This window comes from Anopheles ziemanni, chromosome 3, assembly GCF_943734765.1.
Source record: "Anopheles ziemanni chromosome 3, idAnoZiCoDA_A2_x.2, whole genome shotgun sequence".
NCBI classification, from domain to species: domain Eukaryota; kingdom Metazoa; phylum Arthropoda; class Insecta; order Diptera; family Culicidae; genus Anopheles; species Anopheles ziemanni.
The window spans coordinates 58,303,992-58,329,187 of NC_080706.1; the positions used below are offsets into that span (position 1 = coordinate 58,303,992).

At 37.0% G+C, this 25,196-nt stretch overlaps 1 protein-coding gene across 1 annotated transcript in view; it reads right to left on the reverse strand.

The window, feature by feature from the left end:
• The window catches only part of LOC131285101 (protein kinase C-binding protein NELL1-like), a 47,950-nt gene that overhangs the window by 15,836 nt on the left and 6,918 nt on the right, over positions 1-25,196 (reverse strand). Inside the window, exon 2 of the mRNA XM_058313959.1 lies at positions 4,903-5,016. Within this exon, the coding sequence (XP_058169942.1) occupies positions 4,903-5,016 (114 nt within the window). The remainder of the gene's footprint in view (positions 1-4,902; positions 5,017-25,196) is intronic.

Consider the following 25,196-nt stretch of genomic DNA (forward strand, 5'->3'; position numbering starts at 1 on the left):
TTCCGTACCATGCTCCTTCCTGCACACTCAGCAGTCCACCATGTGTCACAAAAGCATCAATGTTTCCACTGCTGAGAATGTCGTTTTGAGGGAACCAATCCGCAGTGAAAACATTTTCCGGAACAACGCCATCCAGTTGATTGGTTTTCCAAAGAAACATGACGTATGGTAATTGTCGGGCGACAGTGATTAAGGACTGGGTAAAAGGGGTTTCTACACTTATAATTTGAATGTTGCTGCCGAATGACACGTATACATACTTTTCAAAACTTGCATTTTGTGATAGGCCCATAAGATAAGCTTTGCCTTCACGAGGCCTTCGTGTTTCGATATGCAGTCCACCAACATTGATCACTCGCCACAGTTTTGGTTCTGGAGGTGAAAGAATGGCAATCGAATTTAAAAGGACCACAGCAGTTTTCATCTCCAGATGCGATACTGATGACATGCTGGGATAATAGCTTTTGACGAGTTGATCGATCCGAGGATTTATGTTGTATTTTCTGGACATCGATTCAAGGAATGTAATGATAAAGTTGTATACTCGCTCAATATATCCCATAGTTATTGACAAATCGGTTAATTGATTAGGAATTAATCCTGGGAACATTGGAGAGCCAAAGAAGTGTTCCGTGCTCTGTAGCACATCTGAAGCAGAGGCCATTATTAACGGAGGATGATTAAATCGTTCCATTAGAAGCAACAAGCACGGGCCGGCTACATGGTCGTGGATGATCAAATCGAATTTGAAGTTTTCTGGATAGCCCATCAACCGCAAGAACTGATTTGATGTGAGCGCAAGGTGGCAAACTGTAATTTCCAGATCCACAAAAGAAGCATGCAGCTCGGGTAGTGACAACCGGTGCAGTTCCAGATAGTCAATTGGGTCATCCAATGCAAGAAACTCGTCGACTTCGTTGAGTTTCATAAAGTGTAGATTCTCCTGTCTTCCTTCTTTAAAGATGTTCAACAGAGTTACGTTGTGCCCAGTTCTGGCTATTATTTTCGATAACTGCTCACTCCTAAAGCGAATAAGTTTTCAATATTATTACACTAGTCTAAAGTAGTTTAAAAACCACTCACCAAAGAAAATGGCTCGGAGACGCAACAGAACTTATGTAAAGAATATTATAGCTCTGGTAGCCACGAACATTTATCACAGTTAATACTGTTAAAATAGCAACAACTGCCACTACTTTGTTCGACGAACGCTCCATTTCCTAGTGCTGTGCTATGTATGGATTGTTCAAGAAAACCAAAGCATCGTCTCACTTGTTGAAAATCCGCAATCAAACTGACACCACATGTAATGTGTCCGTAAGGCCAACCAAACACCTTTGTCCAAAACACAGTCATTCACAGACGTTTGGTGGACAAAACTAGTAAAACGCTGTATACGAAATAAACGCAATAATCGTTATAACTTTTTTTCTTTTTATCGTATTATTGAACAAAGTAAGTAAGACTGTTTTTATGTCATAGCGTCGAAGCAGAAAAAAAACAAATATAAAAAAACCAAAAGTGTGGTAGTTAGTGTATACATCTTTCCACAAAGGATGGTTCTCATCCAGTGCAATGAAGTGGATGACCAATAAAAAGGGGAGAATGTATAAAAGATTACCCAATTTGAGTCAATTGTGAATGCCAACCATAAGCGTGACTGGTAGTTCATCATTCCCGTGTGGATCATACTAGTGATGTGCGTACTCAGTAAGAAAAAGTGATTGAGTCGAATCTTACTATTAAATGATTGATTTAAATCTTAACGGATAGTGTTTTTTACTCCTCTTTGATTTGAATCTTTCAAGGGATTCGATTCCCAAAGGAGTGAATGTGTGAGTAAAAGAGTAGCTAGTCGTCATAGAGATTCGAATCCCAAGTTGAGACTACTCGCAACTTTTACTCACTGATTCATTCTTTTGGGACTCGAATCCCTGTCAAGAGAATCTCTGTGACGACTAATAACTCATGTTACACGTTTCAATTCGCAAAAGAGTGAACCTCGTGACGATTGTTCACTCTGATTCAAATTCTTAAAAAAAAAATTGTTATTTTCATCACTAGATTATACCACTCCAGCAATGATCCGTGACTGAACGTTTTTATCCTTTTTTTAATAAAACCGTTTCCAAAACATTTGTATTATAAAACTTAAAAAAAAGATTTTGATTAGCATCTGTTCAACACTTTTGCAATATTTTTTTCATATTTTTTCCTAATCTACACCATTACTTTAAAAGCAACCACCTCTCCGTGTTAAATATGTTTGTCTGGTTGATAGCAAATTTTCGGTTTTGGAATTTCACCGGTCCCCCATATGTTTCAATTCTCGTTTCATAGACAGCGATGTGTATGCCGCTCATTTTGGTAATGGACCGAAATCGGTCATAACTGTCAACAAGTTGATATATGAATAACAACAAATTCAACAACAGCGCGCATCTCCTGACCGATGTCAGCGATGTTTCATCAGAAGGCACAGAAGTAAACTATACCAGGAACGGTAATCATTACTGCGAAACAAATGAACTAAATTGCTTGAACAACTTTTTATTGGTGTTCGAATAATAGGTATTTGAGAATTATTATATTTACAAACTTATTACCGTTTTGGTCTAAAAAGTTAGTTTCAAGGCTTCATTTTGACATCTGTTCTCAGCTAATTAAAATAGTTTACATTATATACCATGGAAGAAAACGATGTATGGTGTGTTGTTAGAATTTAAATTAATCATATTCTTGCGTACTTCATACATATTTTTATACTGAAGATTGGGATAGAAGACTATAGAAAATCATAGATAAAGAAATCGAAAGCCGTCAGAAATAGGAATGTACTTCATTTAGGCCTATGCATAAAGAGTTGGTGTATGGTGTATGTAAAATTTTCATATACCAGTGAAGGTGGTGTGTAAAAATAGTAAAATAATAAAGGTTTAACACGTTGACTGCCAAGCCTTTTTAGCACACTTTTTTAGAACAATCTTTTCTAATCAAATTTGTTTATAACATTCAATAAACCGACGGTTTTTGAAGGCTAAACAAAAACTTAGCTTCCCAGAGAATTGATATTAAATATTACTATAATTTTTAAATTACATGTTCATGTATTTATCGGACAAAAACTTTTTAGAACTAATGACAGCTGGCTATCAAAAATGATAGCCATGGCAGTCAACGTGTTAAAAGGTTGAATATTTTTAAAACCTCACTTAGTTCAGTAATCAAATGAAGTTCAAATGAACGTAAGATCGGTGTTCAGAGTGCAAAACGAACCCTGCTGGAATTTATGGGTCGAAGTGTGCGTTAAAAACCAATAAAAATAATCTGCCGTTTCTTTTCACTGTGGGACAAAAACCTTTGCAAGTTTAATGGTATAGTATTACCTGCTTCTAACTAGTGCTACGAAGGACCACTGGTAAATTGTTAAACCAACTCAAAAATGGTCAAGGTTATAGTTGATAGCATTCTTATGACGACTCCTAATTGCAAAGCCTTGAAAGCTTCAATATAAAAAAATCTCTGAATAAAGTTTTGTACTAAGCGCCTTGAATTTATCAATTCCATCCCCAACTCATCAATAACATTTTTCAGATACATCGAGAACTGACATAGCATCCAATGAAAAATATACAAATGTTATAGGGTCGGGTACGTCTATTCTCAGTAACACCTGAAATGTATGAGCCATATAGGTTTCTCTCATCGTTTTTTATTGTATATTTCATGTGATGTGGTAATGTGTCACCAAATCATAATGAAGTTGTTTACAAAAACGTCTAAAAACATTTACGCACAATACTCCAAATGGTGTATGATGCTTAGGTAATGATATGCAATGTGTAATAATTATGTATTATGTCAAACCAGGCGAATTTCACAGAATATTCTGATAATTTTATTATACCCTGTTCTCAGAGTCGTCCATGTCTCTCCATTCACCTGTTATATTCTACAGCAAACATACCATCATGTCTGCTGCCGGAAACACAATACTAAGTCAACATTACGAGCCTGGAAAATGGTTGTAGTCCAGGAAAAAATAATACTGACTTCAACCACCATTCCCGACAAACGGCAAACTAGACGTAGTCTAGACGATAACGCAAAAACGCACAAACGCGGCACTATCGTCTAGACTACTTCCCCAATAGCTCGGCTAGCAGAAATGTTCCAACCAATATATAACATGGATACATAAACCATCCAGCCTCATACGGTTTGGGGGCTGTTTATTTAATCGTAGAACCTAAACGGGCGATCCATTGAATGACACTCCGATATGATACTTGATTTAGTAGCCAAGTAGAAGGAATACGTTGATAAAGATGTTCTATCTAATTTCGATAGTTTGTGATTTATCTTCTTGTTTATGTCGTACATATACGAAAAAGTTTGTCGTTAAAAAATTGAATGAAGACTTTAAAAGGAAGTTAAATTTTTTTAGTTATTATTGTACCGAGACTATTAGTAGCAATAATTCGTAATATATTATAAGTAAACAGAGCTTGCTTTAATTAAAATCCAGGACTGATCTGTTTTTATTTTTTGTAGCACGAAATCTCTAGTGGGACATGGCCACTCTCCGAAGAGAGTTTCTACTGTGACCGATAGACGGTATATTATAGATCAGTGGTCGGTCAGTTGTTCGTAATACCGGAGGGTGTTAAGACTCAAAATTCGATCCTACACTTTTGGCGTGGGGTTTCCACGCGCTACAGCTGCGACATAGGAACCCCCTAACATGAAAGTCTGATAAACCTTTAGATATAGACTGGATGAAAAAATATTTGTTAAAATAAGTTTAAAAAAAAAGAACTGAGCAAGTAGTTTCATTTCTTTAAACTTTTCTGCTACTAAATTCATCCAGTAAGTGGAAATATGTATAAGCTTGAAACTTACCTGTCAAACGAAAAATTCTTGTCGATGGGAAAATCTCTACTCCTGGGTATTGGGATAAGTTTGAATGTAGATTTAGTGCTTCTAGCAGATCGATGCCGGGGTCCAGTGCACCATCTAGGAAGGTTAAAAAGAAAAAAAGAGAGGCAAGATTAGTTGTTTTATATTTCAAGTATTCGTGATTAGTATGAAAACTAAATTGCAAAGAGTATGCTGTTTTTAAATCAAATATCTTATTGCTGCTAATAATTTACGGTTAGATTTTTGAAGGGCCACTTTAATTAAAATTATGAATATCACTACCTAACAAGGCAATTTCATGCAAGGTCAGTCTCGCGCTATTTCAATATTGTATAGAATTGGTAAATTTATAGCTTTTTTTAAATCACTGGTGCAATCACCAATGACTACAGTTACTGGCGGTGTAACCACTCCACAGCCGCAAATTGTACGCTGAAATGTTGAAGTGTGTGAATACGCCAAACAGGAAAGCATGCCTGTATACAGCGAATGGGGTTAGCTTCCATTCCGTATACACTATTTTAATTGAAGCTGTCACAAGGAGCTAGATTGCAAGTTCGAACGCTCGTAATGTATTTGTGTGCTACGACCTATTATGGGTGAAGTTAAAATATACATTAAAATGGAGCCGGAATTTGTTCATAACCTGTGCTAGATACAATTTATTCGTTTTCAAAAAAACACTCGTTGCACTTTCTGAAATACAGATTGAAAAAATCGGATTGTGGTGTTTTGTCAAAACTATTTTTATTAGAAAAATATTGTTTCTATAATCAGAAATAAGTTTTGTGAACGAAACCTCCTAGGTAGGTAATAATTTTCAATTAAGCAAATGACTGGAAAAGTATGGGGCAAGTAAATGTTTGAAATAAAAATTATCGCCAGTAAAAATAAATTCGATTAAAAATGTCTTTGTAATTCGATGTAAAAAATGTTTACCTAATCAATCCATGGACTTAATACACTGTATGTACGTTTTTTCTCAATGAATCGTTTAAACTCACGCGCTTAGCCAAATCCACGCGCCGTTAATGTCTATTCTATCTCACCTTTAGCTTTTACGCTTGGTACAGGTTTATTGGCGTCGAAAATTGATGACATTTGATATGCTTCCCATACAAAATCAGTCGGTAAGAGTTATGTGTATCATGATGTCACAGAGTATGCAGAGGGAGGAATATTTTGTTTGTTTATTTTTTCCTTTATGTAGCTCTTTCTACGCGGATTGAAATGATAAATATTCTTCCTGGTATTCGCGCCTCAAATACAGCTTTTGCAAATATGCTGATTAACTATCTGAATGGTCAATTGTTTGATTCAAATACCAAACACACCAATTTGTCAACTTGTCTACATACATGATAGAGGACATCACGCCTTACGTATTGCCTGGCGCCTCAAAGCTAGTGAGATTTTTACGGTCGAGGTAAAACAAGGGCACGCAGCCGGCACTGTGCACCATCATTTCTTAGCGACATTCTTTAAGACATTCCTGCGATGTACTGCCTTCAAGACTGTTTTATGTGTGAGTGTGTAGTTAAATCCGACAGTTCATTGGCCTTCAATGTGCTGTCTACAGTCTCAAAGAACTGTAGGCTAAACAGATTGTTTTCAGTAATAGACATTTTCGATACATGCTCTAATGATTGGAGCATATGGCGTTACTTGCCTTGTGTCATTCAAAATCTGTTGTGTTTTAGCAATGTGCTGTGGTGTACATACAACAATATTTTCTTATTTATTGCACCTATTAAGTATTTTGAGCCATATACCCTCAATTAGCTTTGCAGATAAATTTTATTTTTGCTTAGTTTTTTATTCGAACTAATAGAACAATACTAAATTAAAATTCAGTGGTAAACAATGTTATTTCGTATCACACACTCTAAAGATACAGAAATGCGCAACATGCACAGACAAATCTTTCCACATAGTTTGAAATTCTGCTTGAAGGGGTGTTGTATGACACTAGATCGGTGCAGAAAAAATGGAAAGAATTATGAGTATCATAAAAAAAAAACGAAAATCATGTCGTCGTTATGGTCGGTCCCGTAGTCGCGGCAGAGAAACAGCCATGGTCTAATTCCAGTCACCGATGATGATGGTCATGATTATGATGATATCCCAGCACTTCACTTCGGGAAGGTCCTTAGTTAGTTGATTTATGCCACATTCATAGGTTAAAGTTGTGGTTTTTGATAGCTTTCTGTCTTTGCGTTTCCAACAAACACTCAAACGCCGAAACGGCATAGCAACATTACGATTGTCGTATCGCACTTCCCCTGAGAAACCCACAGAACGGAACATGAAACAGTGATTTGCTAAGAATCATTTAATTATGCAGGATATCGCAGGTTCTTTACATGTTTAAACTGTTTGTTCATAAGAGACAATTTAGAATTAAGCCCTACGTAATGATAGTTGGTTTTATTTCTAGTTTCTTCTTCCAAACGAGTTAAGAGCTCGCTTATCTGTTCGCTAAAACTGTTTATAAATACCATTTTGGACAAGTACCATTTTGGTCGAGTTTTTCAACTTTTCATAAAAAAAGCATTGAAACGAAAGAGAGAAAAAATTACAAACGATACTCTCAACAGACATCAATACTTTGAAAACACAGTTCCTACTTTCAGTCTGCCGACTTTTCAACATAGTCCAAAACTGAACTTTCTCCACTTATACACTTACATTAGAACTTGTCAACAGTTTTTGGATGTACCAGATATCAAATCTCTTGACCAGACTGCAAGGCGGTAACCAGAGAAGGGCGCCGCATTCAGTTTGAAGAAGTTATAAGAGAAAGCAAGATAAAAGAATGGGAAAAACTTCCAACACTACAATAAATCTGTTTATGGTCGCCCAGGGGGCGCCAGCTTCCGATACTGAGCCGGATGATAGAGCTAGTTCGTAGTTTCCGCTATAGAAGATGGTGCTGTTTAAGACTTAGTTCCGCTTGGCAACAGCGTCCAATCTACCCGACACTGCACGGTGGCCATGATCCAGCCTCATCGGAATCTGTTAGAATTGTTTACTTGGCTGGGGGAACGTCGTCTTCTTTTGCTGTGGTATGGAAAATAGTAGCGAATTCAGAACGAATTTTAGATGGCGTCTGCAGTCGTTTATATGCTGATTGAAATTAATCATGCCTTCTTCGAATGGGCGTACTTTGTAAAGAGCAAAGAACAATTTTACAGCTGAGAGGCTTACTAACTAAATAGAATATCAATACCAGCAGTGCCCGATTCGCTAGCTTCTGTTTGTTGAACAATTTTGTCGCTAGACGTAATTGAAACCACTGCTGTAAACTCGAACCACCAAAATTGGAATACTGTTAAAAAAAATATTTTGAAAGTACACTTATCGCACTTCAGCGAGATAGGTTCAGCACACATGCATGTTAAATTTTACACCAATGCACGGGTGTGTATGATGTTTCTCTTGATATATGTTGCAATTGCATTCAATTATAACCTCATGATATGACATTGATCATCTTACCTAGCCTAAGGGGTACCACGCAAACATGGTATAGGAAGTACTGGAGAACACGGTATGGAATGAAAAATATGATCAGCTTATGGAATCTATTAAGCTTTAAGATTTGTTCTCTTGACCTCACGCTAGGTTGTTACATAAGCGAGCAAGAAACGAGCGAATGCTTATATTCGATGATCCGGCAGCCTGATGTAGCCTCAATACACCAACTGGTTATGACGATAAAGACGAGGGTTATAAAAGACTCGATTCTTGACGGATTATAAAAGCCGTGCGTGAATCGACGCTTACTGGGTCACAAAGTGTTTAAATAGATTTCTGATTGAAAACTGGTTTGTCTTACTTTGAAATGTACTCCTAAGAGCGCTTCTACTGTAAGTAAGTAAGTGTTAATGAAATTGAAAACTAACACTTGTAATAGCACTAAAAAAAACTCATACTTTTTCCACAAAGACACAATCCTGAATATTTTGGATTACAATATCAACATATACTTTTCACATTGCGTTCATATAGTGCATATAAAAAAGTATGAAGTACGAAGTTCATCACTCAATTTAAATCTAAAGTAACAGTGTAGTTCTGCGGCTTATTATCGATCGTTCTTTGTCTCGCTGTGCGTGAGGTTTACGACGTGTCTATCAAGGTACTTGATTACGTGTTTAGAAAGTACTTGAGTTTTGATTGGGTAATTAAGTAACATTGAAGCAGTCCTGATCATGTTAATACATTTGAACCCTGCTGCCTCCGTTTCATAGTGTTGACTGAGTAATGGTATGTGTCTTCAAGAGAAAACTATAGAAGAAGAGGAATGAGATGGAACATCGATCTTCCGGAATAAACAGGTCTACCAAGATGTAATGGCAAACCATTCTAATTAGTGTTGAAACTAGCTGGGAAAGGTAACATTAAGACATTAATCGTACGGCGATTGAATTGATTGTTTTTTTTTAATTTGAAAAGGAGAGAATTTTCTAAGTTTTGTAACATTTTATATACAATGAAAATTGTATTACAAAATTGATTCCTTATAAATCACATTTAGTGAAAGCTTTAATTACGATGAGAGATGTAATAACATAAAAAGTATACCCATATGATTTTGTACAATAATGATTCCAAATGGTACGACTTCCGCACAGTCTACGTCACTCCATTATGCCTTTTTCGTTCGGTTTCTTTGATAGCAAGTCACCAAACCAGAAAACAGGTTATGTGAAACCTATCGTTCGATTCTCCTGTTAACTTTCCCCCCGTCGTCTTCAGAAAACTTACCATTTTGAAAAATAAACCATTTTATAACCACCACAAACCCTCTGATTCTGCTGAAGAGCTTTGTTGCACATGTTATATTTTACAGCGTTCTTGCAAACTACACTTGGAGACAGTTGGAGGCATGAGATAATAACCGTTGTGTGATTGATAAACAAAAATAAAATATTCATTATATTCACTCTCAGATGGAGACGGACCGCCAAGGATGATTGTGCCTCAATTAGCCGTGATAGAAAAACCTGACTAGCTTTATTATTGCTAGGATTAGCGGATCCCAGCAGCACGCAATAAAATTAGCAATAATTTATTGCATTGGTTTTTGAATTCCTCCTCGTCTTAAGCTTCCATATAACTGGAAGATTCGGAAGTTCAAATTAACTATATTCATTTTTCTAATATTTTTTATTTTGAACAAACTAATAATATAACAATTAATCATAAAAACGAAATGCATAATTTATATGGATCATAATAATGTTGTTCATTAAAAATCAAACTTCATATATTTATTTTGATATGTTTAGGATGAATTTAACATACTGAAAATTAAGTCCATGTTATAAAAACCATCCCAAGCAGTTTCAACAACATGCTAACGCTAACGGAATTTTCAGATGAAATTAATTTTCTTTATCTTGCAACGATGTGTCTTTTCTCGCTTTTGAGCAATTATCTCATCTTTTACTGGGCATAATATAACTATTAATTTGCACCGCAACTTGTATGGGGAGAGAGAGAAAATAAATGTTATAAACGAGATATTGTAGTTTGCATTAAATCCTAATGCAGATATTTAACATTTGTGAGAAAACCACGCATTGTGGGTTCAAATCCCAACCAAGACGGGAACCTCTACTGTACGAGAGGACTGGCCGTCCACATACGCAGAGGAAACATTTTAGAAAGTTCTCAATAGGTAGGCATGAACAAATAATGTCGTTTGGTCAAATAAGAAGACAAACAGGAAAGGAATGCTAGTGATAATGCCATTTTTGCGCAAAATAACAATGCATAACATAACTACGCTGGTTGTATAAGTAAATCTGCTACAGCAAAATTAAATTGTTTTCATTCCCGGTTGAAAATACCAGGACCTTTGGATGTTTTCAATAGATACTGTTGGCAACAAAAAGACTATGTCACTACCTTGATGTGATGGATTAAAAAGATTGTGATTAAAATTTCTCTGTTGAAAAACTTCCTCATCCCATTTTTCAAGAGCAAACAAATACCATGACTTATGTAATTTGTTTTTCACTAATGTGGAAAAACTTAACATAACAGATGTAAAGCGGTCAATTCTGGATTGTGCATAAAAGACACACGAATAAAGATGGTGCCACAACCGAGATACACCATATTCCACATATACTATTCAGTAACACGCCCCGTAATTTTGAATGATTAAATAACGATAATCATTTTTCAATTAGCCTTGCAGAGAGATATCCTTATAACGTAGACAGGTGCGTACTTCTCAATTTGCGGTCATTGCGCTAACAGCTTTTTGTCTGAGATGGTTTGTGATTTCTCCCTGTCACTCATGCTTGTTTTGCACTAATTGCATGAACTATCAATTTCTCATTTGTGAACAAACTAGTACACAAGCGCAGTTGGAAATTATGAATCGCTCATTAAACGTTCGGGTAATTAACATCAGCCATAGCGAAGTTGGATATTCCAGCAGTCTCAGTGTATGTGAGATTAAAAAAAGAAGAAGACTAACTTGAATCTTTAAAGTATACACAAATCGAACCACATTTTAAATGAACATTTCATAAATGTAACTTCTACAGTTAATAGGCTTAGTGAGGGTTTACCTTGAAGTATTTATACAGTCAATCCAATGATCAGTTGCAATTCAAATCGCATAGCTTTTTTCAAAAGTGAGTGAATCGTAAAAAAATTATCTGAACCTAATGTATTAAACATGTTTGATTTTTTAAAATTTTACAATAAATGTAACAAACTACATAAAGATTGTGTTTATCAAGGTAAATATGGACTTTTGCTGATGATTGTCAATACCTTCGCAGCCGTTTTGATTTTTGTTTTTTTTTTTAAATAAACCGAATGGGGTCCGCGACAGCCGAGCGGTAGCGCCGGTTAGAAAATCGGCCCATGAGCGCCGGGGCTCACCACCTCGACGGCGTGGGTTCGAATCCCAACCGAGACCGGACCCTCCCCTGTACGAGAGGACTGACTATCCATGTACAACAGGGAAACAAGTCTCGTAAACCCTTAACGGGCAGGCATGACCAAGAGGTCGTTACGCCAAGAAGAAGAAGAAGAAGAAGAAGTAAACCGATATCGTTTAAGTATAGCGATAAGAGCAACTACAAATTCAAGACCCTTCGTGAAGCTCTACATGTCAATTTAGGATTAAAATTGAAATTTTATTGTTTCTACAAAAGAGAATACAACTTAAAATACACTATGTTAATGAAAGCCTATATCGCAAAACATACCCAGCACGTTGTCAGTAGCTACAAAACTTTACGTTAATCCTATATAGTCCGTTAATATTACATAACCGAAAATGAAAAGGTCAAATCAACAAAATGACTGTACCCTTTAACCATCATTTTAAGCAGTGCTTGCTGCCTGTATGATTATGCCAATCCATATAGCATTTACTATTGTATAATAAAAACAATCTTAAAATATTGCGGCAATTCAATAACAAGGAAAAAATAAACAGGCTTTTCTCAATGTTATATAATCGTACTGGTTCGAATTGAAGCATAGTAACCAAGGAAAAGAATATTAATCCGTGAATGATGGTCACTATTAATGTGATTATTTGGAATCTGGTTGATCAAGGATGGTTTTACCGTGATCTACATAGCAAAGTTATGTGTTTGAGTATTTTGAAAACCCCTTCATTTTTTAACGACTTTACTGCAACATTTGTATAAAATATAAGTGGTTTTTGTATATGTGTCTAAAAGTTTAGCGTGGTGTTAACCTTTCTCATGGTTTTGGAGTTGATTGTCAAGCAATCAGCAAACAAATTTATACACAGTTAGTCCATGTGATTGCTTAAAACTGTTCAATTTGCTTAAGAAAATGTTCGTAAGTTCGTTTACGTTACGTTACTGTGTGTTTTTTATCATATCAGGTACGGGATAGTTACTACGGAAATGAAAAGCAATTTTATGTCCCGATTTTTTTAAATTTTGATGCATCGGTACTCTTTGTTATACTGAGGAAACCTATTTAAATTGGTAGTTTTTTAGATAAAATTAGCAGATTTCAACAATACCAGGTAAAAGTCGAATATACGACACTTGGCAAGGTTGGCAAATTTATTAGAAAGTTTCATTATATCTAACATTCATATCTTGCAGGTTTATGATATGCAGGGTCACCCAACAAAGCGTTATTTAAAATAATTGCTATGGTAGAAAAAGGTCAGTGTGGAGTTAAATAATTATAAGTCATATAATATAATAAACAAAAGGAAAGGTTGTTGTTATAAAAAGTTTGAAACAAAAAAAACGAACACTTTGATTCGTAACATACATGGTAGTTCCACCATAAAGTATCAATCTTTTTATAAAATGTTTTGAGAACGCTTACTGCATAGTTGATAAAGCTTTTAAGTTGTTAATCAATTATATTCTCTGTTCAATAGTAAAGCAAACAGGAGTTTATAAAACGACATAAGTCAATCTTTTACATAGTGTTGTCACCAACCTCAGCAGGTGTCCGTCATTAAATGGGTAACATCCACGCGCATGTTTGTCGTGTGTAAGTCTTTTTCTTACCATATGGCCTAGAAGGGCGCGAGAACATATTGTTAGCTCGGCGGAAAATAAAAAGGCACACAAGGGTGCTAATTCGTGATCGTATCGTATTTCTTCGCCTGATTGTCACCAGTGGACAGTGGACACCTTCGGATTTCTATCCTATGCCGTTACGCAGCCAGCAGAAACCAGCGATGTATCAATGTGGACCCCGTAGACTCCGGTAAATCGGGCCGTTTCGTTGCGGTTGGAGTATTTTATCACTCAGTTATATGCTGTTTCTGCCTGGTCAAACCCAACAGTTGTCCTCACAAGTTGCCGACGGTAAAGTGTAGCGCCATAAAATAACGTCCGAAAGGCAGTAGAGATAAGAATTCCATCGGATGCCATCGGTGAGCCTGACGCATCGTAAACTTATGCAAAGGAGGATGGAGAAAAATGCTGTTGAAGAAGCTATGGTGGGAAAGCTGATGCTGTGACCGCCTGTATTCTTCGCTTGGTTTTTTGTCACTGTACCAATTAATTTGGTTGAAAAGACCATCTTCTGTGTGAGCTATCCGCAGCCACCACCACTTAGTTTTTTTCCGGTAAACTGACGAAGAACTGACAAAGAAGAAGCGACTGTCGGTAATTTATATATTTCCTTTTTTTAGAGAGTATTAAAAAAATACTTGCAGCTCGTGTAAAGGCACACCTGTGCTTTAAAAAAAACATTTCGGATACTGTAGCTATCATGTTTTATGAACACTAGTGATTTACATAATGAATTTGAAATGTATAGAATTTGAACGGTACGTAAGTTGTTTACAAATGCAGTTCTTACCGTTACATACATACATTTCATAAATATATATATTCATACGTTCGAACCATTCTTCGAACGCTTTAAGGCGGTATTACAGAGAGCAGTTAAAAGAGATGGTTCTCTCGCTGTGTGGGTAGCTAATTTGAATTCGATTCTTAACCGCCAACCCCTCATTAACGCCCGATCTTCTCAGGAAAAACCTCGATAAATTTATTGCACAGCAGGAGTTCTCACCAAGTTGGGCTTTGAAAAGGCTCAAACACTAAAGGAAAGGTGAGATAATGGAGCAACTATAAAAAATAAATAAATAATTCCTCAATACCTCGTAGTTCCTCAATACATATTTCATCAACCACGATTATTCAATTTTTTATATATTCAACGAAGAATATATAGACTAACGGTAACTAGTTAAACTATAATTGAAATAAAAAACAAATTTTCGCAAAAATTAAACTATTATGGAACTGGTAAAACCTGTTTTAGCACGGGAACATAAGACATATATATATTCGGTATGGATAATGTTATTTTGAGAGAAATGAAATAAATTCGCACCAAAACTTTTTTATTCTCGAATGACATAAAAAACAAGGTGATAAACTGAAATACGTGTTGGGTATCTTTCTGCTCGTCAGAACCAAGGGAAGATATTTGCATGATTATTTCAATATCATAATCAAAATAAACCCGAATGGCTTAAAGAAATATTTTATTGTCTGCCTATTGATGTTAGAAGCAGTACTATATTAAATTTAATGGAAAAAGGTCAAATGCCAGTGGAGGAATATGTTAAACATAAAACCCCATGAATCTCGATGAAGAGGGAGAAAAATGGATTACAACTGTATTTTATTTTAGCTCGCTAAACTATCTTCAAACATCGTAAAATGCCACACCTATAGAAGAAAGAATCAATCAACATCACATCGGTACATTTCTGTTCAGTTGCTGTATCTATCCATGGGAAAAAGCGTGCCCACAACATAGATGAAACGACAACTCGGAAGAGCAGACACTGTGGTCAGGTAATAAAACGTTGAATTTATCGACACCCTTATTGAATGATATTGTTAATTAAAATTCTTCTCTCAATCCTCTAGGGGTAGTAAAACGGTGGTGATGTTCATTAATGACCGAGGTGGGATTTCGTTCAGTAGAAACTTTCGGTCTCAGGAGACTCATCAATAGTTTTCCAGAATCATTGATACTGACCATCGTTCGTACCAGTTACATTATGGGCTGCATTATAGCCATTCCCGCTTAGCGACCAGCACCTGCTTGAATGAATGATACCGTTACCAAATTTATCGGAAAGACCGGTTTCAAATGTTCCAGATGGTATGGATAAATTTCTCTTTTATTTGCTAACAATAATTTTATTTTCCTTCCCTACTCATAGGGCTTTGCGGCGTTAGTCAACTCACCGTGACCATTACGATGAACGAAGTATCGAAGAAATGACACATGCTGCCTGTTGCAGGGTATGGATAATTGAATTCAGAGAACATTGAATAAGCTATTATGTACAGCCCTACACGCAGCTGGGAATATGTATGCTTCTACTTCACTTTAACCTTAGCCCCTAAGTTTCTTTTTTATCAAATATATATGAACTCCAAGTGACCTCATCATTCACAGTTTGTGAGTCTAAATGTAACCTGCCTTTGAGAAAACATTAGCTAAAACCTCCGATGTGAGATATTGCTGCTTCTTTCGCTATCGGTAGACAAATAAAATTAGGCAAGATTTATGGTCATTTATCACGTGACTATTCCCCATTAAGGAGCGCCCAAGAAAATTCGGTATGGGTTAGCATTGCGTTTTCTTTGAACCTTTAAAAATATATTTCGTCGAGTCTTGAGTAAACAAGAATTCAAAAACATGGATTCAAAGGTAATGTTGAACAGATTGGTTGAAAGTTGGTTTGTATGTTCGCATATATAAGATAAAATAATAATGAAGGCTACAATATGCTAATTATACTTTGATTCGGCCAGTAAAATTTAATCTACAGTACATTAGAAGAACAATTAAATCTGTTTAATGGTATAGATTGCAACAATGACTTTATTTCGTCATATACATTCAACTAATACAGATTTCCAAAGCTCAACATCTGGAAGTTAGATCTGAACGGAACGTGCCTACACTTATATAGAACGATCACTAATAACTGCATTGTCATGGAACTCAAAGCTTCCAGATGGTTAAACTCGATGATCGATTTATCAAGTAATCACTTGCGATAATAACGCGTGGATGCCGATAGGAATCGTATAAAACATTGACTTTCCGACGTTGTTATTGGTGCACAACTTCATTTTTCATGAGACACCTTCCATACAAGTTCACCTCTAACACAAAATTCCTCTTAGGATTGTGCATGACATTAGCTTATTGATAACTTCATAATCGTCAATCTGATCACGCCAACTCGATATGAGTGTAAGTACCACTGCATTGAATACGATGCAACTGCTAAACCTCAAACAGGAAATTCAACGTCCGGCGCCAGACTGTCCTCTCAAGACTTGTTTTGCGAAGCAATCCATTAAAATCATGCCCACAGTTGGAGCTCTTGCATGTCTACGCTATGGAAAATATCATTTATGTAAATTTGTTTCCAGCAATACGGGTAGTACCTAAGTTTTCGATCTCAATAGCTCGATACCCTAGAACACTTAGTCAGTTGCACACTTCGACAACACAAACTAAAAAAACAGACGGGTGCGTTTTTATTAATGATAATAAATGTCGGTATTCACTCAACACCCAATCATAACACGATCTATATCGTGTACACTACGTTACTGTAAGGAGGTGGTACCATTCTTTGAGCACCTTCAAATAAACTGCTCAATCATTTCAAATGATTTATCCGACAGAGAGTATTCCCAAAACACACCACTCCTCTCGATCACCTGCAATGAGGGAAACTAACGAACGACTTGTCATACAATGACAGATTGCACCGACAAGATTGCACGCGTTAAGCTGATGAGAAATGTATGTAAGCAATGCGCGAAGGATTTCTGTATAGAAAAGAAGTATGCACCCATGCACATACGTGTCCTGCGAAGAAAAGAATAAACGAAGCATATGAAAATGTAACAAAAAAAAGGGTGCACCATAGAGACCAGTCACTGGAACGAAGACCAATTCAAAAACTGGTCAAGGAGGTATTTTTGCTTGATCAGCCAGCAAAACACGCTAATGGCGCGAACAAATTCCACCAAATAAACTCAGCGTACGTAAACAATAGAATAACAAAATATGAACTCTACAAAACCGGTAAACATCTATTATATAAAAAGGTACAAAAAGATTTATTTAACATAACTTTATTGACCTTTTCACAAAACCACGATATTTATTGACACTGTATGTTAAAAAGGTGGTATATTCATTCTTTACTTTCAATGGTTAAATCTGCTAATTGATTGTAAGCAAACAAGTAATCCACTTTGAAGATTAAACTGTTAAAGTTAAAGGAAATTAAGTTAAAATGATACAATCGTTCAACAAATTTTCTTATTGGATAGTCTTACTACACAACTTTCTACAATAAACCACTTACGTCTAGAAGTTGTCGCAGTATGGTCTTTTATTTGTCTGGCTACGTTTCGAAATGTCACCAATTCAAGAGCAATAAAATGATGCTCTCGAATAAGTAAGAGAAAGTCTGGATTGTTTTCTCCGACAGGCATAGAGCGGTCAACAGTACTCTTGACTACTGCATAGCATTAACGTTTATTTTCAAGATACTTTATTCCATCTAAATCTGCAGTAATTATTCACCTGCATAAGGCAGCATCACGTTCGAAATCAGACAAGACCATTGTGTTTGCACACGCTTTGTTTGTTCACTTCTTCAAACCAAGAGATAGTTTTACAATTATTAACCGTCATCTCTTGCAATGAAAGTCGGAGAAATGTGCGGAGCCTCAAACCGCACCCGAATGGTACCAGATACTTATGGTTGAGTCGCCACTGAAGAGATAGTTTAAGAGTTGCTTGCATTGTAGTATCGCAGCAAAATCCAAAGCAACGACAACAGGCTTTCTTATGAAGAGTGGACTTGGCATATGCCTTCGTTTACCGTCGTTAATGTGAGACTCGTCACACAAATGGACACATTCGAAACACACGTAAACACGTGTGAAAGAGGTGGCCAACAAAATAACTACATCAATCATATTGGAATATAGCCCTCTGGGGCTTGGACACATGATGTGCGTATGGAATGATGCGTCGGAAACGAACCCACGGTTTGAATTAGCAATAATTCTCTCCTTTGAAATACATAATCTGAACAAACATTTCTCAATAGGAAACACTTCATCGTAAGACTAAGAAATATGAGCAAATTTATCATCCTTCTAATAATGATCCTGTCAATAATGCAGCTGTGATGGCAGTCATTTTGCTTTCAGTTTTATTTTAAAAAAACGAACAGTTTTATACTCACGACTATCTTTTCCGTTAAACTACACTGCACTATTATATAGTAATATATATTTATAAATTAACAGAATATTGTAATAAGTATCATAGATATACATTAGAATTATTTTCATCTGAGTGACTAAGGAAAGTAAAAAAATTAAAAGAAGTTATAGTTCTACACCATGTTGCCCCTCGAACTGGAATTTGAAAGATTCATTACCATTTTATTGCTTGGCACACACAGTGTATGTTAATTAGCATACCAATAGCTTCAGCATGTGGAAAGGGATTTGATCCTTTAAGTCGAGGCTATTGTAAATGTTAACAACAGCAGAACGGTCGTGAAGAAGTGGCGTAAGAAATGTCGGATGATTCGTGATCTATATTTTGTAGGAACTCCACTACTGAAACAACATTAAATGGACCTGTTAGGGCTGAAACCCGTTTTAAATAGTTTCTAGTATAGCACCACAATTCTGAACTAACATGTCGAGTAATAAAAAGAAGCAACTTATTCGGTATAACAACACGCATTTGACTTAACCTACTATTTTACAACACACTGACCACGGCTAACAATAAATATCGTGACAGAACCGACAGACTGTGATTTTTTTTCTTGCGTTGTCTGTCCAATCTAATCCTAGTATTGGAACAATAAAAAAAATTTCAATTCATCACACATCACGCGAGCGTGTCAAAAAGAAGGATGACTGAAAATAGACCAATAAAATCTCAATTTATGGTTACCGTATGTTTACTTTTGATAAAGTGGGTTCATAATAACATTTTGTGAATTTCATTAGTTTGAAAGTTTTGATATATGATTGGTCGGCATTATTAAACGGAATTATCACGTCATCCCAATGAGATGATCAGTGTAGGAACAGCCTATGATTTATACTTTAAAAACAAAATACTGATATATAAAACAATAATACTTCCAAAGCTACTTTATGCATCTCCAGTGTGGTCGTAAGTGTGCGAGTACACACAAAAAGAAGATGCAAATCAGAACAAACAAGATACTAAAAATGATGGTAAACCTTCACTGGAGGACCCCTACCAATCATGTTCTGGAGCTTGCTGGTGTGGATCGAATAAGCAGCCAGTTGCAATTACATGATCTAGTTTTAAGATTGATAGATAGAAGGAGTCGATAGATAGGGAGGTCCGCGACAGCCGAGCGGTAGCACCGGTTAGAAAATCGGCCCATGAGCGCCGGGGCTCATCACCTCGACGGCGTGGGTTCGAATCCCAACCGAGACCGGACCCTCCCAAATCACAAATAAGTGTTCCATTTCTTCTATTATGTTTCTGAGTAGCCATTGAAACTCCGTTCGCAGAAGTCACCCAGATTATATTGGCTTTGGATGATGGTCCGCACTGTTGACTGTGGTGGTTTTATTTGCCGGGCTACTGCTCCATAACTTTTTCCTTGTTCGAACATCTTCTACCTTTTGTGTAATTGTTATAGCACTTCTTTACGCGACTTTTATCATTTGATGCCATATTAATTGCCTCAAGATTATCCTTTCAAGATTGTCGCTTCAAGATTATACAGCTTAATGAAACAAGAACCAGCGTGTCAGATCGTGTGTAATTCAGGCCGTTGCAGTCATGACCTTTAAACGACTGTTTAAAACTGCGTATTAAAAAGTTCATTCTACCAAAACAATGCAAAATTGATTAATTACAACTTAAGCAACAACGGTAAACTCTATGAGCTGTCATTTGTAAAACAAATTGCGTATTGCGAATTCGCGTATATCGAGTACGGCGTACTGCGGGGACTTACTGTATATTGTAATGGCAATGATATTTTATTAACAAAACTGATAACTAATTATGGAATCGTACGCAATTATTATAAATTCATGAAGTCAGTGGAATAAAACAACTGAAAGGAATAAATACAGAACCAAAAAGAACGTTTATTGAACTACTTTGTTTTAACTGCAATGTACGCAATCATTCTACAGCCTTGAATGTCCTTAGGTCTTGTAGTAGCGTAGAATTATGATGAAAAGAAATCAGACCTTTCTTCACAAAAATAAACAACAACATCCACGAAGAACTGGAGCTAATACCGCACTACACCCTAGACGGCTTTGATGCGGATACGATATTACGGATTGGTAGGTAGAACACGTATCAGGCGTGAAATAACACTTGCTAGTACCGTATCGTTGCGGCAGTGAAAGAAGAAAGACCTTTGTCCACGTGCAATTTGCGACCTTTTTTATGTGTATGTGCTAAATTAAAAAAAAAATGCGACAATATGGTGCTATTTTATAGCGTGACTTAAGGTCGATAATGCTGATGACGATACTTTTGGAGACGAAAATTTTCCGCTATTTTCGCTCTTATTAATGCGCCTTCGATTGTTCCGTTGCCGTTGTCCCACCAGCAATAAACACCTTTTAGGTGAACTGGAGGGGTCCGCGACAGGTTTGCGGTTGAGCCGGTGGCCCATTAGCGTTGGCCCTCCACGGCATGGGTTCGAATCCCAACCGAGACCGGACACTCCCCTGTACGAGAGGACAGACTATCCATATACGCAAAGTTAAAAGCCCTTAACGGGCCCCCCCGTCAAGGGCTCAAGGCCAAGACGGTCCTTACACCAACAAGAAGAAGATAAACAATCAGTATTGAATGGCAAAGAAGATGTTTTAATATGGGTGTGTTGCATTTCCAATACGGTTCAGTAACATTGTTAACTGTTTGTTTCGTTCGTCGGTGAAATTCACCGCACAGGACGTTTACAAGTTTTCAGTCTACATACATAAGATGAGCAGATTTGCGCAAAAACTAGAAAATGCAGATTGAGGCTGCAGCCAAGAAATAAAGTAAACACTCTTCTTTCCTAGCATGTTTTTAATAATATTTCAGACAATTGAGAAATAGGAATCGCTGAGGAAAAAATATGTCCCACATATGTATAATGTATGTAACATATGTTTTAATTTGACTATTTTTGCAAAAGAGTTTCAAAAACCAACATTATGCGACATGATTTATTAAAAGATGATATGCAAAGAGAGCGTTGTTTTCCTCATGAAACATGCTTGGTTTAAATATTTTCTCACAACAGTTTTTACGAATTTCGCAACATTATCCAAACGCCCACCGTCGCGCAGCGGTTTACCACATGCAGCACAGGAAATTCATGATGGGACATTCTTCCTTGCTGCCGATAACTTAACAAACCTCTTTCTTGTTGATCCAAAATGGAATTCGACTACGTTGGGTGGGATAGCTCATTAGCATACTTGTGAAATCCAAAATCTTCAATCTAGATCACGAGAAATGTACGGCTGTGTTTCCTCTTTTTTTTTTGATAATGAAATTCCTTAGCGATGCAGACAAAGTGGCATCATTCGATAGATGTGAAGATAAGGACCTATGTAAAAAAATATTTGAATTTACAACAAAAACAAGTTTTGATATTCATCTATGCGCACAGACACGATTTGTTCCGGAAATCTTTTTGGCGCTTTACAAAATATAATAAATAAATACTGCTTAATTTCGTTCACCTTTTAATTAGTTGCATGAATCGTCTCCAATCTAAAAAATCTGGCGCCAAATTTAAGAAATATTACCGAAAATCAAAGCAGAAAGAGAGGTAATTATTTTCGGGTTTCTTGAGTTTATACTTCTCTTCCTCTGCTTTTATATCTATTTCCTTCGTTTTTTGTCTATACTCTCAAAAGATTATACCTTATCCCCTTACACTTTATTCAAATATTCCAGCCCGTTTCCAAGTCTCATTTAATGAATATCTTCGAGCAGGATTAGTCGGTCCGTAATGCGGCACGTCTTTCAGACTACTCATCTCCCGTGAACGAGATAAGAAGTCTGCGCTATGTAACATAACCGCTTTCAAAAGAGTCCAATATAAGCAAGACTGCGATCGGTAAAAAATCGTGCCACCGAAACGAACTCACCAGGGCAAGTTTTACGATTTTTTCTCAATTAACTAAACAGCTGATGCTAGCTGTTGTGAGCCGTGGGCTGTTGTGTAGAGCCTTGGGTGAGTCGTTCAGCCGGTGGCCTTTTCGATGGTCTGCACACTGCTGCCGATACTTTGGTACTGTTTCGTTTCAACTCTTCATATTCTGAGCCATCTTTAAAACCAGACATTATGGAGATGAAGCCACTTCGCCGGATTTTATATTGTTTTAAGTGTGACAGGATGTGACACGGCAGAGTTGCTCTGCCTTTTCGAGCCTGTCCCTCCCCTCGATTTACCTGAAAAGATGCACATGTATTGGTATATTTTTTATATACATTTATTTATATATGTATATATTATGCGCCTCATTTTCTCTGAGTTTTGCGTGGCCATTTACTCGCCAGTTCGTCTGATTCGCTGACTGCCAAGGCCTACAACAGAGTTACAGAATTTTTCGATGGGGAAAAACGACGATTCCGCACTTATTTATTGATTGGAGTATTCAATTTTCTCCATCAATGGGTAGGAATCGTTTTTTGTTTTACCTCGATGCTCACAAATGGTACAAATTATTGTAGAGATTGTACTACCACACATTTCTCTCACACATACTGATTTAATTCAATGAAGTCTATAAATTTAATCAGCATGGAATTATTAACATTTCAATTATATGCGAGCAAACCGGTGAATGTAAATTATCGGAATTGTTTATTGCATAACACATTTTTAGATGCTTTGTCTAGTATTGACCGACTTATACCCCAAATTATACTTGGCGTACGTGCTAATCTATCCTTTATTTTATTCCTTTTTAATTTAGAGGAGGTAGGGGGTCCGCGACTGCTAAGCGGTAGCGCCGATTATGTGTTGGAATCTCAACCAAGACCAAAACCTCCCCTGTACGAGAGGACAGGCTATCCACGTACACTAAGGAAAAAAGTCTAGTAGGCGCTAGGCGGTAAGCATGACCCAACCCGATCGTAAGGCTCAAATAGCTGCTAATTTTTAATTTGAACGGCATGCCCACGTCAAAAGTGTGTAACAAGGAAAAATATAGTTCAAGCTGTTCCCTTGATTAAGGAGAGAATTCTGGATTTAAGGAGGAAGAAGTTAAGTGGGAAGCTCGTTTCCTTGGATTTCTCACAGGCCTTTGATCGCGTCGATAGAGATTATCTATGGAAACCCATGACATCTCTGGATTTCAATTCGCAGCTGGTGAGTCTTTTGAGAACAATTGGAGAGCTTTCCTCATCCCGTTTGATGGTAAATGGTCAGCTCTCTTTCTCCTATTATTTCCAGCAATCCGACAGATAGAACAACCCTTGTACAATGTTTTTGCTGCGATCAGGACGACCTAGTGTATGACGACCTGACATATGCTGACGACATCATAGTCGTGACTACAACTCTTTCTAAAATCGGGAGGGTTAGAGATGCGATAGAAGCGTTTGGCATATGCTTGGGGGCAAGGTTGAACGTTGGGAGTAAGACTATTGCTCTGGATATCGGTCACATCACTGTTACCAACAAGATCCATATCTCATGGATTCGGTTACTTGAGATTCTGTTCTCCAACTATATTTGTGAGGCCATAGGACACATCTGGGATGCGGTGATACAAAGCTTTCGACGACTGGTGTGTCTCCATCAAGTGAGAGACCTAAAAATACTGCAGAAGGTCATTCTGTTCAATGTTCTTCTTCGCGCGCAATGAACATAGGTAGTTTGTTATTAGCCTGATTGGATCCCTTCTCTGGAACGGCTCCGGCGGGAAACGGATCCCTGCCCAACAGCTAGCGGTGCCTCGAAACCGTGGGGGACTCAACCTCCACATCCCAGCTGAGACAACCATAGCCTTGTTGACCAACTGCTATGTGGTGGAGTCAAGACGCTAGTGGGACGGCTAACCGCGAAAATCCAGGAACATTCGCCAAAACTGAATTGGAAAATTGTGTAGAAAAACATCCACTCCACAAAATTGTCATCGGATAACACCTCAATATACCTTGTTGCGAATGGCAAGGATCCACATGGGTTGCTGCTGATGCGCATGGGACGTATAACTTCATCGTAGTGTATATTTTGTGTTGAATGTGATACTCTGGAACACAAGTTCCACCGTTATTACCACCTGGGACCTGCTTCAGCAGTGCATCAGGAATGAAGTTTCAGGTTGTCAGTTCACATTTCAGTGTCTCCGTTTTTCAGTGCCCCGAGGAATGAGCACTGCGCAACGAGTAACAGTTCTTTATATATAAACGAATAAATCTACACTTTTCTTGTGATACTAAACTTTAAGGTCCTTTTGTTATTACGTTTGCTATTTAAAATAAATAGTTTGTTAAAAAAAAGTGAATTGAGCACTGCCTGTGACTGTACTATATACTATCAATCATTCTCGCATCATAAGAAGGTGTTTTTGGGAACAAATGCATTTGAAAAAAAAAATGCGGTATTAGCAGTATTGGCAACTTCTTCTTCTTCTTGGCGTAACGACCTCTTTGGTCATGCCTGCCCGTTAAGGGCTTACGAGACTTATTTC